The following is a 12,301-nucleotide window of genomic DNA, read 5'->3' on the forward strand; positions in this document are numbered from 1 at the left end:
GCATCTTTAAACATCCCAGTTAAATACAACAGGATAACAAGCCCTGGCTTCAGTATCAAACTAGGTGCAAATCCTGTCTCTGCCCTGAACAGTTTGTGGCCCTAAGCACAATGACTTTGCCTTTCTAAGCCGTTTTCCTCTTTTGTAAAGTAAGGCTTGCAATACTGTCAACTTCAAAGGATTGTGGTGGGGATTAAATGAGATAATACATTTTCAAATCCAATACATTCAATAAATACTAGTTACTACTATGAACACAGTAGGTTATTAATAAAAACTATTGGCATGGAAATGAAATGCTACATTTGGTACATTTGTGACTTTAAGAAAAAACTGAGTAAATACACCCAGACTGAGAGCACCTTTTAGCCTTATTTGTGTCAGTGACGCCCAAAAAAAGGACTCACACCATTTTATTCAAAACACTTATACACCTGTAAACACTGGGAAGTCCCCTCTGTGCCTCCATGAATCACTGTCTTGTAGATTTTCCAACACAGAGCAGAGAGTTAAGTTTCTGGGGAGATATCAGGCTCTGTCCTGTCTGGAGGTCGAGAGCAAGACCGGGCTGTGTTTATTGCTCCCTGTGAGGTCACAGCCCCATGCGAGAGGCTGAGCTATTCTCAGGTACCCTCTGGGAGTCTGTGAAGAAGGAGGAAAACCATGAGGGACTGGGATCAGGAAGAGCAGCTGCTTCCTAGGCATCAGAGGCAATATTGGGGCATAGAATAAGATGTAGACATGGGGTGCGATCAGCCTCAAAGAAGGACCCAGAAGTCAATGTTTGAGGAGGAGCTGAGGGCCCCAAACCAGATGATCAGATAAACTGGGCATACCTGCCTGTCTTAACATGGGACCCAGGCAGGGGGTTAGAAAGAGAGAGCGAGGCTGTCAGCAGGAGGTGGGCCTTAGAGGTGCTGCCCTGATGCCTTTCCAGGTGCACAGCTTTATTGAGGTTTCTGCTGAAGAAGAAACCAAGGCTAATACAGTTCACCGGGGCCTGAAGGCGGGTGAGGCAGCTAGGAGCATCCCACCATGGTGCCCTGGAGGCAGGTGAGGAGGTGGGGGGAGATGATCAGCCTCTACCTTCAGCAGATTCACTCTATAAAGGTTTCTGTAAATTCTTTGAGGGTGAACCTCAGTGCTTAATAGAAATGATTTCCTTTTACCTTCAAAAGAACTCTATGACTCGAACTATGATTATCTTCCTTCTGCATATTAGGAAACTGAGAGAGGATACGTGACTTACCCAACGTCACAAGGCTAACAAGTGTTGGTACAGGAATTTGGGCCCAGGTCCATGTGACTCCAGACCTCATTTCTTAAGCCCACACATACTGCCCACGGCCAGAAGAGGTACATGAGGACATGCTAGAGATAAAATCTGTTCGTATTTTGGGTGAAAGGGCAGCCATACTACCACAGAGTGCATTTCCAATCCTGGGCCCCTCCTGCCTTGACCTTACCACATACTCGTCGATGAACTGCCGCAGGTCCCTGAAGCCGTGTTTCTCAGCGATGGTGTTGGGGTAGTGGCCATGCTTGTTGGCCACGCTGTACGCCTGCAGGGCTCCTGGGCAGGTGAGCAACAAGGCAGTGAGGTTCTTCAGTCCATACTTCGCAGCAAAATGCAACAGGGTGGGCAGCTCTTCATCCCTCTGATCTGAAAATTATCAAGGAAAACTTAATAGGCAGATAAAAATAAAGGCACAGGGTGCCCTTGTTCATGGAGATGAAGCTGCCAAGACTAGCATGGCAACAGAAGGCACTCAGCCATTACTTATTGATTGACTGACCTAACATCTAACAGCTTCCTTCAGGACACCACTGAAGATCATGTCCTCAGATGCAGAGGAAATAATTTTTTTTGTTGAGATGGAGTCTCACTCTGTCACCCAGGCTGGAGTGCAGTGGCGCGATCTTGGCTCACTGCAACCTCTGCCTCCCAGTTTCAAGTGATTCTCTCGCCTCAGCCTCTCAAATAGCTAGGATTACAGGTGTGCATCACGCCCAGCTAATTTTTGTATTTTGAGTAGAGATGGGGTTTCACCATGTTGTCCAGGCTGGTCTCATACTCCTGACCTCAAGTGATCCACCTGCCTCGGCCTCCCAAAGTGCTGGGATTACAGGCATGAGCCACCACACCCGGCCATAACATTTTAATTAATTAGCAAATCTAATAATGAATACCCTACCATCTTCTCTAACAGGACTGGAGAATCCTGAGAAAAAGTACCAGTTCAAAATGTGCCGGGTTTGTTTAAAGGCTTAACTAGCAGCCACACAGTACAATAGGAATCATGTTTTGAACTTCTCTGCAAAGTTCAGAGCATGTATTTCTTAAAGCTATTGTTTCGTGCTGATTAAAAGAAAGCAGTTCATCCTCTTAGCCCTTATTCCTAATTTCATGATAAGTACACCAAGTAATCCTGGGTATGTTCCTTAGACTTTCCGCTGCCTTTAGTTCTCAACCAGAAAATACTTCCAGACTACCTCAAAAGGACCTGGGAGGATAAGTAAGATAGTATTCAGCAGGGTTCCTATTTAGGAGAGATTTTGAATGTTGGTCTTAATGCACACAAGCCCCACCAGGACATCAGTTCACTCTCTAATTGGTGAAAAGCAAAGTACTCCAGAGAGGTGCTGGGTCCCCACGGACCCCTCCACCTACTGACATCTGAATACAGCAAGTTAAACTCAACCAAGAAAATGGACATGTTTGTGTTTGCGGAGCTGGGGACAAATCTCTTTTTTCATAAACGTTTACTTTTAAGCCCAACAACTTTATAGACATATATTTATATACAAATGTATATTTTTTAACATGACAAACCCAGCCTTCTATTCCAAATATGACCTTGGAATGAAGGGTCTGAAAATAGTCCCAGGATCTCAAATTGTCAGGCTATGAAATACTTTCTTCTAAGCCCCAAACTTAATAGAGAATAGTCACATCTACAAAAGTGCTGCAAGAACATTCCATAGTAGGAAAATGGGGAGAGGCAATACGAAAGAGAATCCCCCAGGAGAAGGCCTCGAAAGTCATGTAAACTCATCCTTATGGTTCTCTTAGACTACAGAAGGATGGAACATAGGCAGAAGGTAACCAGAGACTTGGGTCCCATTTGTGTAGTGCAACCATGGCATGAAGGAACGGTGGTGTCCACAGAAACACTACAATAGGCATCCTGTCCAGAACACCAAGCATCATCCCTGTGCAAGGGGTGTGACTCTCCCAGTTCCCAGCATGTCACATGTGCACAAGAGGCTGCTCCTCCCTCATTAAACAACTACTTGTTTAGAACCTACAAAGAGCCAGCCACCCAGGAGCAGTTCCAGCCCTCACTGAGCGGACAGCCTAGCAAAGAAGACAGACACAGCTGAGGAGTGCTAGGTCAATGGCACCCAACATGCTGGTGGTCGGGGGGTGCCAAAGCAGGTGAATGGAACCTACTGGAGGTTTGGAGAAGGTCTTCTAGGGAAGTGCTACCTAAGCTGCTATAGGGAAGTGAGAGAAGTTAGCCAGGTAAACAGCAACCAAGGCAGGAAGGAAGGACTGTCTTTCCATGAGTCTAAGTGGCAAGAGACAGGTGAAAAAAGCTCATACCTCCTGCAGATCAAAGCATAGAAAAGACAAGAGGGAGTGTGAAGAGAGATGAGGGCTTGTTCACAGGTTAAGCAGTTTGGATTTTATCTAGAAGGCAACTGGGAACCTCCCCTGACAGTACTTAGCTTACCTGTTCCTCATGCTATCCCTATGAGGAATAATCATAACAAGCTCCATTGGCTTACGCCAAACCAATTTAAAATCACTCATTTCCTGCTCCTCCGTAAGCCACCACATGTGTTTTGAGAAGGGGGTAAAGTATTCAGATTTGCAATTTAGAAGAATGAGGCTAACCAGTCAAGAATGAGTCCTTATCACAGGATAGGTTATAGAGAAGGGACCCAGAAGAGTTACAGCAGAAGGTAAACGCGTATGTTGATGGGATGCTGAAACCAGCAGGCTAGAAACAGCCCACGTTGGTTTCCTGAGGTTTGACTGTCAACTTACTTGTCATCATATCTTCTTCTTCCAGCTGGTTGATTCCAAAGAGGTGCAGTCCGCTTGCAGGGATATTGTTCTTCAGGGATTCGGTTAGCAGTTTATCAAGGGTCTCTGTGTTGTAGGGCACAATTTTAAAGGCCTGAAAACAAAAGTGAAGATGGTCAGATCTGAAATCCAGCTCTCTTCCACCCCGCAGATTCAAGACTGATAAGCCATGAGCAGAAATTACATGCCCAGAAAGCTCAGGTTTCCTTGTAATATCCTTACCTGACACATGAATTCCACAGGATTTGCGGCATTGGACAATAAATTCCCAATTTCTTCCATGTCAGTATAATAGCTGATAACGGTTTCACACACCACTAAGTCTCCAGAATATATCTTCAGAGAAACGTTCCCAGATGAAAGGTCTGAACAGAAGAAAAGACACTATCAAAATTCCCAGGAAAAACAAGCATCCAGGGAAAAGTGGCTGTGGATATACACACTCCATCTGAGTGATGAGGACACTAATTGGGGGCTGGAAGAAAGATCTTGGAGGTGAGCTGGGGCGGGAGTGAGGGAAAGGGTGGAGGTAGCAGGTGAGCAAACCAGCACATGGCAGGGCTCTGGGCCACAGCAATTTATCCTCATTGGGTTTGCAACTTAATTTTCAAAAAATTTTCATCTTTTTACTCACTACTGTAGGCCCAGTGCCTCAATGAACAGGAAGAAAATTCGGGTTTAAGGCACTTTACACAAAGGCCAGTGGTCACAGAAGGAGGGAAAAATCATGGGAGGTGAAACTGTGTTTCTGCCACATTGGGGCAGCTGAATTGGCTCACTGCAAGTCATGAGCTGCTGTCATGACTACGCACTCTCCCTGGGGCGGGATGCTATACCACAGGAAGGGGTTTTGAGGGGGCAAGAGAAAATTAAAAATAACACCAACCACAGAGATTCACAAAAGAGGAAATGCGACAACAGAGACCATGGAAAAATATTCACCCACACTAGTAATCAAAGAAATACATATGAAAACAATGGACTACTCTTTAAAAAATATCAAAGTAGCTGGGTGCCGTGGCTCACGCCTGTAATCCAGCATTTTGGGAGGCCGAGGCGGGTGGATCATGAGGTCAGGAGATTGAGACCATCCTGGCTAACATGGTGAAACTCCGTCTCTACTAAAAATACAAAAAATTAGTCAGGTGTGGTGGTGGGTGCCTGTAGTCCGAGCTACTTGGGAGGCTGAGGCAGGAGAATGGCGTGAACCTGGGAGGTGGCGCTTGCAGTGAGCTGAGATCATGCCACTGCACTCCAGCCTGGGAGACAGAGCGAGACTCTGTCTCAAAAAAAAAAAAATCAAAGTAGCAAACATATTTAAGATGATAATACCTGGCATTGGTGGCATTGGTGACAGCATAGCAAACAAGCAATGAAGCCCTATGTCATCACATTCACAGCGGACTACTTACTGGGAGCCTTCACGGAAATGGTGTACTCATTCTCCAGCTTGGCTTCCATCCTTACAGAGGGAGAATCCTCAGGAGAAAACTCTGCTTCTGTCGCCACCCTGTCATCCAACTTACATCTCACAATAACATAGACAGTGGTTTCTGCCTGAAACGGGAGGCCGGTCATTGTCCCCTCTCCCTCTCAGATCCCCGTAGGGTGTTGGGCCCAAGGGTCTCCCCAGCTCTCTTGCCCTAGCTCTACCTAGTGAGAATCCTTGGGGACAGGGTGGACTCAGTGGTCCAGTGCTGGGCAGTGAACTGTTTGCTACCAGTCCCAACGAGACAAGTCACAAAAACCAAGAGTAAATATTTATAGCAATTGGATGGAGTCATTTTATGTCTGTTGAAGCTGATAACAATAATAACAATAATAATAATAATAAAACTTAGCCGGGCGCGGTGGCTCACGCCTGTAATCTCAACGCTTTGGGAGGCCGAGGTGGGCGGATCACAAGGTAAGGAGTTTGAGACCAGCCTGGCCAACATGGTGAAACCCCGCCTCTACTAAAAATACAAAAATTAGCCAGGAGTGGTGGTGGGTGCCTGTAGTTCCAGTTACTCAAGAGGCTGAGGCAGGAGAATCACTTGAACCCAGGAGGCAGAGGTTGCAGTGAACCAAGATCACGCCACTGCACTCCAGCCTGGGCAACAGAGGCAAGGCTCTGTCTCAAAAAAAAAAAAAAAAAAAAAACCACACAAAAAACAAAACAAAACAAAAAAACCTTAAGGCCGATACTTTATACACTTTTTTTTTTTTTTTTTTTTGAGACAGAGCTTCACTCTGTCACCCAGGCTGCAGTGCACTGGTACGACCTCAGCTCACTGCAACCTCCACCTTCCCAGGTTCAAGCGATTCTCATGCCTCAGCCTCCCTAGTAGCTGAGATTACAGACACCTGCCACCACACCCGGCAAATTTTTCTATGTTTAGTAGAGACAGGGTTTCACCATATTGGCCAGGCTGGTCTTGAACTCCTGACCTCAGGTGATCTGTCTGCCTTGGCCTCCCAAAGTGCTGGGATTACAGGCGTGAACCACCGCGCCTGGCCATTTATATGTCTTTTGATTTCATTTTGTATAGCATTTCTGTTGCATTGTTTTTAATGAAATCATTGGTCCATTTCAGAATTGGACATCTTTTTAGAAGTCCTTCGCCACAGATAGCTTGAGAAGCCCTGCTCTGGACCAGTCCTGCTACTCAAGGCGGAGCCAAGGGAGCAGCAAGCGTCAGCATCCCCCAGAAGCTTGTTAGAAATGCAGAGTCTCAGGCCCCTCTTGGCCCCACTGAGCCAGAGTCTGCATCATAACAAGATGCCCAGGTGACACCCATGCACTTTGCAGCCTGAGAGAAGCCCTCCTGGGCTCTGCTCTTCATGCAGTCCTGGATTTTACCACTGGGCAAAAAGAACTTCTCGGGGGATTAATTTTCCCAAACCATCGAGCACCTCGAATAGCTCTTTTAGCTTGCTTTAAGATCTCACACTAAGCCTGCCAAATGGAGTGACTCTGCTGTGCTGGTTACGTGGGGGAATGAGCCTCTCAGTCTGAACTGGTGAGGGCAGGCTCTCCAAAAAACATGGGGAAAGGAGAGATTCCTGGCCATAGCGAATCCCCAGATATTCCTCCCAAGACTCTGCTATAAAGTCCTCAGATTAGCCCTTCATGACAAGGGCCATGAGAGGGTGTGGCAAGCTTGGACTTTATGACACGTGATGTGGGGGTGATCCTGGCTCCCGGGGCTGCTGAGGCTGCACACACATGTGCTGTGGTGGTCGTCCCTCCTGCTGCAGGCCCAGCCTTGTCCCACCTACACCTTCTGCCAGGGAGCATGAGGAGCCAATGAGAATGTGTGTCTCCCCTACTGACAGTCAGGACCAAACCCTGGCCTGCCCCTTCCCCTCTCCCCAGGATCCAGAAGCCTGAAATCGGCAACAAGAATCCTGGGATAACAGGCAGTCAAGATAGGAGAAGGAATGAGAGCCTGGAAAAATCACAGAGGAGAGTGAAGGAGATAATGCTTTGGTTCCAACCCCCTTTACCCATGGGCACCCAACAGCCTGACCAGAGGGGCATGGGGAAAGCAGGAAGTGGCATGGGAAGATTTAAAATGGAAATGTCCACAAAGGCATGGCCAGTAAGGCAAAGGAGTGAGATAGGCCGTGTATAAAGAACAGGGACTGTGGGGACCCGCCAACTGGGGGATGCATGGCCCATGTACAGGGTTGCTCGGCCCCTGCCAGTCATCTCAGGCCTAATATGACCAGATTCTGATTCAAAGGAAGCTGGAAACACAGATTTTTATGCCTAACTTTTTAAAATAAAATAGAAAAATAAAGATGGGAGTCTCACCATGTTGCCCAGGCTGGTCTCAAACTCCTGAGCTCAAGGGATCCACCCGCCTCGGCCTCCCAAAGTCTTGGGATTACAGGTGTAAGCCATTGTGCCCAGCCAATGCCTAACTTTTAAAATACTATGCAGTCTAGACCAGGCATGGTGACACATGTCTGTAATCCCATCATTTTGTGGGGCTGAGGTGAATGGATCACTTGAGGCCAGGAGTTTGAGGCCAACCTGGCCAACATGGAGAAACCTCGTCTCTACTAAAAATACAAAAAAAAATTAGCCAGGCATGGTGGTGTGTGCCTGTAATCCCAGCTACTTGGGAGGCTGAGGCACAAGAATTGCTTGAATCTGGGAGGCAGAGGTTGCCGCGAGCTGAGATCTCACCACTACACTCCAGCCTGGATGAGAGAGAGACTCTGTCTCAAAAAATAAATAAATAAACACTGTGCAGTCCAAACCAAACATGTCTGATATGGTTTGGCTGTGTCCCCACCCAAATCTCATCTTGAATTGTAACTCCCACAATTCCCAGTGAGAGGAACCTGGTGGGAGGTGATTGAATTATGGGGGGGCGGGTCTTTCCTGTGCTGTTCTCATGATAGTGAATGAGTTTCATGAGCTCTGATGGTTTTAAAAAGAGGAGCTCCCCTGCACAAGTTATCTCTCTCTTTGCCTGCTGCCATCCATGTAAGACATGCCTTTCCTCCTCCTTGCCTTCTGCTATGATTGTGAGGCCCCCTTAGCCATGTAGAACAGTAAGTCCAATTAAATCTCTTTCTTTTGTAAATTTCCCAGTCTCAGGTATGTCTTTATCAGTAGCGTGAAAACAGACTAATACAATGACTATCAGTTAAATCTGGCCCAAAGAAACAGTTGGCAACCCCACATAGGAAGTGCTTGCCCAATGCCTCATGGCCTCAGCCTGCACAAAACCACCCACAAGGGTGAGGAAGCCAGTGCTGCACACTGCCAAGGCTCCCACGCTGTCTCGCCTCAAGGAGCCTGCAAAGCCATCTTAGCAAAGAGCTTGTATCCATAAAGGAAGCATTCTGCTGCTCTGAACTATCATAAATGCCACACGTTTTTAATTAGGAAAGGAAAAATAAAGAAAAACCATCAGTACTAAGGTAGGATTCAAATGGCAGTGGCTCATCAGTTGGGCCCTCACACTTAAGTCATCTGTAATATATGCCCCACCCCTGAAAATGCTAGTCATATGATGCATGGCATTTATCTGATCCCTTTAAAAAGCAATATTGGCCAGTTGGTTTCAGCTGTCAAGCTTCAAGGCACTTCCTTGGGCCATGGCAGTGGCCAGCGATGGAGAAGCAAGCTGTCAGATGCCCAAGATGCATTTCCTTCCTCCCAGCAGTAGGCTACCAGGAAGAGACACAGGCCTCTAACTTTAGGGTTAGCGTTAGTGTCTGGAATGCTCCTGTCTGCTGGTCTCCTAGGTGCTCTATGTTATTACTGATCCATAGAACAGAAGTCTTAGACTGATGACACACATCTCCCTGGGCTAGTCTCTCTCTTACTCAGGGGAGCTGGGTGTCTCCAGGGCCCGGGTAACAGGGTACACAAAAGAAATCCCAAAGGAAGGCTGCAATTATACTGAGGTGCAATACAAGAACCCACTCTCTTTACTGCAACAAATGCATGCATTTGAAAAGCCCAAGTGCTGACATCCAGCTACCAGGCCCCCAGCAGTGCCTACCCCACAGCGAATGCGGTCCGGCTGCACCACCATCAGGTTCCCAGGTGAAGTCACCGTCGGCAGGTTCTGCTGCTTCGAGTAGGAAACAACCTTCTCGTCCTCAGGCTCAGTGTCAGTGACTGAGTCACAGCCAGAATCTACGAAATAGAGGACACCGCTGAATGGGAACGGCAGGAAGGAGAACTGTGGACATGTTCCACCCCATGAGAGCCCCAAATATTGCAAAATAGGAAACGGCTCTGAATGTCAAACCAATACAAGCAGAAGGGACTGACTCAGGAAATCATGAAAGGGGACCTAATGAAGACAAGCCAACCAGCATGTAGGCCACAGGGCAGAATGACAGCAAGAGGGATGACAATCATGGAGGGGAAGGCCAGAAAGTCTGAGGCTGCAGGTTTAGTCTTAACCAATGGGTTTCCGGAAGCTTTACCTGCAGACTTCCTGCAGGGATGAAGAGGAGTGAGGAAAGGAAGAAGGCCCTTTCCCCTTAGGTGGGTTCAAGTAGGGACTGTCCACTTAAAGGTCATTCTTAGAACATCAAGTAAAACCTGCACTGTCCAGAAAGCCACTAGGTCTCAGGGTTATGGCTAGCCAATGTATCCCCTCTGGAAGCAAAAGTGAAAAGCAATCATTTTCAACAAACTTTAGATAAATCTAACCAGGCTCCATAGGCAACACCTGTACCACGGAAAGACTGGAGCATGCACAGAGTCAGGGCTGCTGAGCAGGGGTGTGCAAATGTGTGTGGTATCGGCACAGAATGAGATGCTGCTGAGAACCTACCAGAGCTCTAAGGCAGGGGCTCTTAACCAGAATCTGTTAATTGATAGACCTACCTCTGAGGTTATATGCAAGATTGTGTGTGTGTGTGTGTGTGTGTGTGTGCATGCACATGTGTATGCATTTGCCTGCACTTTTCTGGAGATAGTTCAAAGCATTCATCAGATCCCCAAAGAGGGACAGAATCCCAAAATGGTTAAGAATGGTTGAGAGGGCTGGGCGTGGTGGCCTATAATCCCAGCACTTCGGGAGGCCAAGGAAGGCGGATCACCTGAGGTCAGGAGTTTGAGACTAGCCTGACCAACATGGTGAAACCCCCCCGTCTCTACTAAAAATACAAAATTAGCCAGGTGTGGTGGCACATGCCTGTAATCCCAGCTACTTGGGAGGCTGAGGCAGGAGAATCACTTGAACCTGGGAGGCAGAGGTTGCAGTGAGCCAAGATTGCACCACTGCACTCCAGCCTGGGTAACAAGAGCGAAACTCCGTCTCAAAAAAAAAAAAAAAAAAAATAGAATGGTTGAGAGGAGAGAGAAGTTTCATCAGTCGATTTTTTGGGTTTGCTCTTATTCATTCCTTAACCACTTATACAAGCAGCCAAATGTGTTAGGTACTTGAGGGAACCCGAGGACGAATCGGACACTAACCCTGCCTTCAGAGAGTCCATCATCTAAAAGGACAGGAGAGGTGAGAAGCAAGGGTTAGTTTGGCTGATTCCTGCAGCCTGGTTTCCTGGAAGAAAATTGGCCTCTGCAGAGTTTGTGGCAACTGTCCTGGTAGAATGCTAGGGTTACGAAACAGCTGCTGATAGGCACCCTAGAAAGCTGTAACCACAGGCTTTCACCCTAGACCCCAGGTCATGCTAGGAAGAAGCTGTGCTTCCACAACCATAAAGGCCCAGTTGGGGGCAGGGCTACAGGGCCTCAGTACCACCATATCCTATTGCTGTAACTATAAGACCCTGACCCCTGGCCTGCTCAGGCCAGCAGAGGGGCCGGGGCTTCTTCCCTAGCCATGCAGCTTAAAATCTCAGTAGCCTAGAGTGGAGGTCCCGTCCCAGAGCCTGGCATCTGACTGCTGAATGTCTATGGGCTGCCCTAGAGAGCAACAGGCAATGAGGCATGTACTCTTGCCACTATTCCCCCTCCATGATTTTTCCCAAGACATGCTACTCCAGAATGCCTATTTGAATGCTGCCAGATCTTTGTCCTTGTCTGTACGTCAGGCAGAATCTAGTGTTAAGAGGTAGAGCAAAGGACCCAGAGTGTTCTACGCAAGGCGATATGGTTTTTAGCTGGGCATCAGAACCATCGGTCTCCTCCAACTCTCCTTTCTAATTCTCCTGGCTCTCCCCTCAATCCCTGCAAAAACTAACACAGTAGGCTGCCATTTTCTCTGCTGAATATGCCCTTCCCCACACCCTTCTCTCCTTGACTGATCACTTCTAAAACAGCCAGGGCCCATCACCCTGGACAGAGCTATACATGCCACCCAAGCAACCCTCACTCAGCACAGGAGCTTGTAATGGAAAAAGCCAAAAAGATCAGGGACAATTCATAGTCTTCTTCTTAAGGATTTTATGAAGTTTCAGTTAATTATTATTAGATTCCTGGACATACCATTTTAAAAAATATTTCTGAGGTTCTTCTGGGATGAGAAAGTAATCCCATGGACTTGAAACATTCAGTTACTTAAAATAGAAAGAAGCTCCTTGAAACTATTTCTTGCTCCAGAATTTTTTAGATACTATTCTGAGTGGCCACAGTGGCTGGAGTGGCTCAAACTCTTGCCAATTACCTATTCTAATATATCACACAGGTATAACCTCTTTGGGATGGACCCACAGTGCAGTCTACCATTGTTTCAACAAAGACAAATCCTTTATTTCTCCCAAATTACTGGCCCACTAGTCTATAGT

The 12,301-nt window shown here is 47.2% G+C and overlaps 1 protein-coding gene across 2 annotated transcripts in view; it reads right to left on the bottom strand.

The window, feature by feature from the left end:
• The window catches only part of PIK3AP1 (phosphoinositide-3-kinase adaptor protein 1), a 126,749-nt gene that overhangs the window by 53,660 nt on the left and 60,788 nt on the right, over positions 1 to 12,301 (bottom strand). For both annotated transcript variants that reach the window (XM_507955.8, XM_016919002.4), the window contains 5 exons: positions 9,601 to 9,737; positions 5,506 to 5,650; positions 4,316 to 4,458; positions 4,055 to 4,187; positions 1,467 to 1,663 (listed from right to left, as the gene is read on the bottom strand). In XM_507955.8, the coding sequence (XP_507955.2) occupies positions 1,467 to 1,663; positions 4,055 to 4,187; positions 4,316 to 4,458; positions 5,506 to 5,650; positions 9,601 to 9,737 (755 nt within the window). The remainder of the gene's footprint in view (positions 1 to 1,466; positions 1,664 to 4,054; positions 4,188 to 4,315; positions 4,459 to 5,505; positions 5,651 to 9,600; positions 9,738 to 12,301) is intronic.

The sequence above is a fragment of the Pan troglodytes genome, chromosome 8 (assembly GCF_028858775.2).
Source record: "Pan troglodytes isolate AG18354 chromosome 8, NHGRI_mPanTro3-v2.0_pri, whole genome shotgun sequence".
NCBI lineage: Eukaryota > Metazoa > Chordata > Mammalia > Primates > Hominidae > Pan > Pan troglodytes.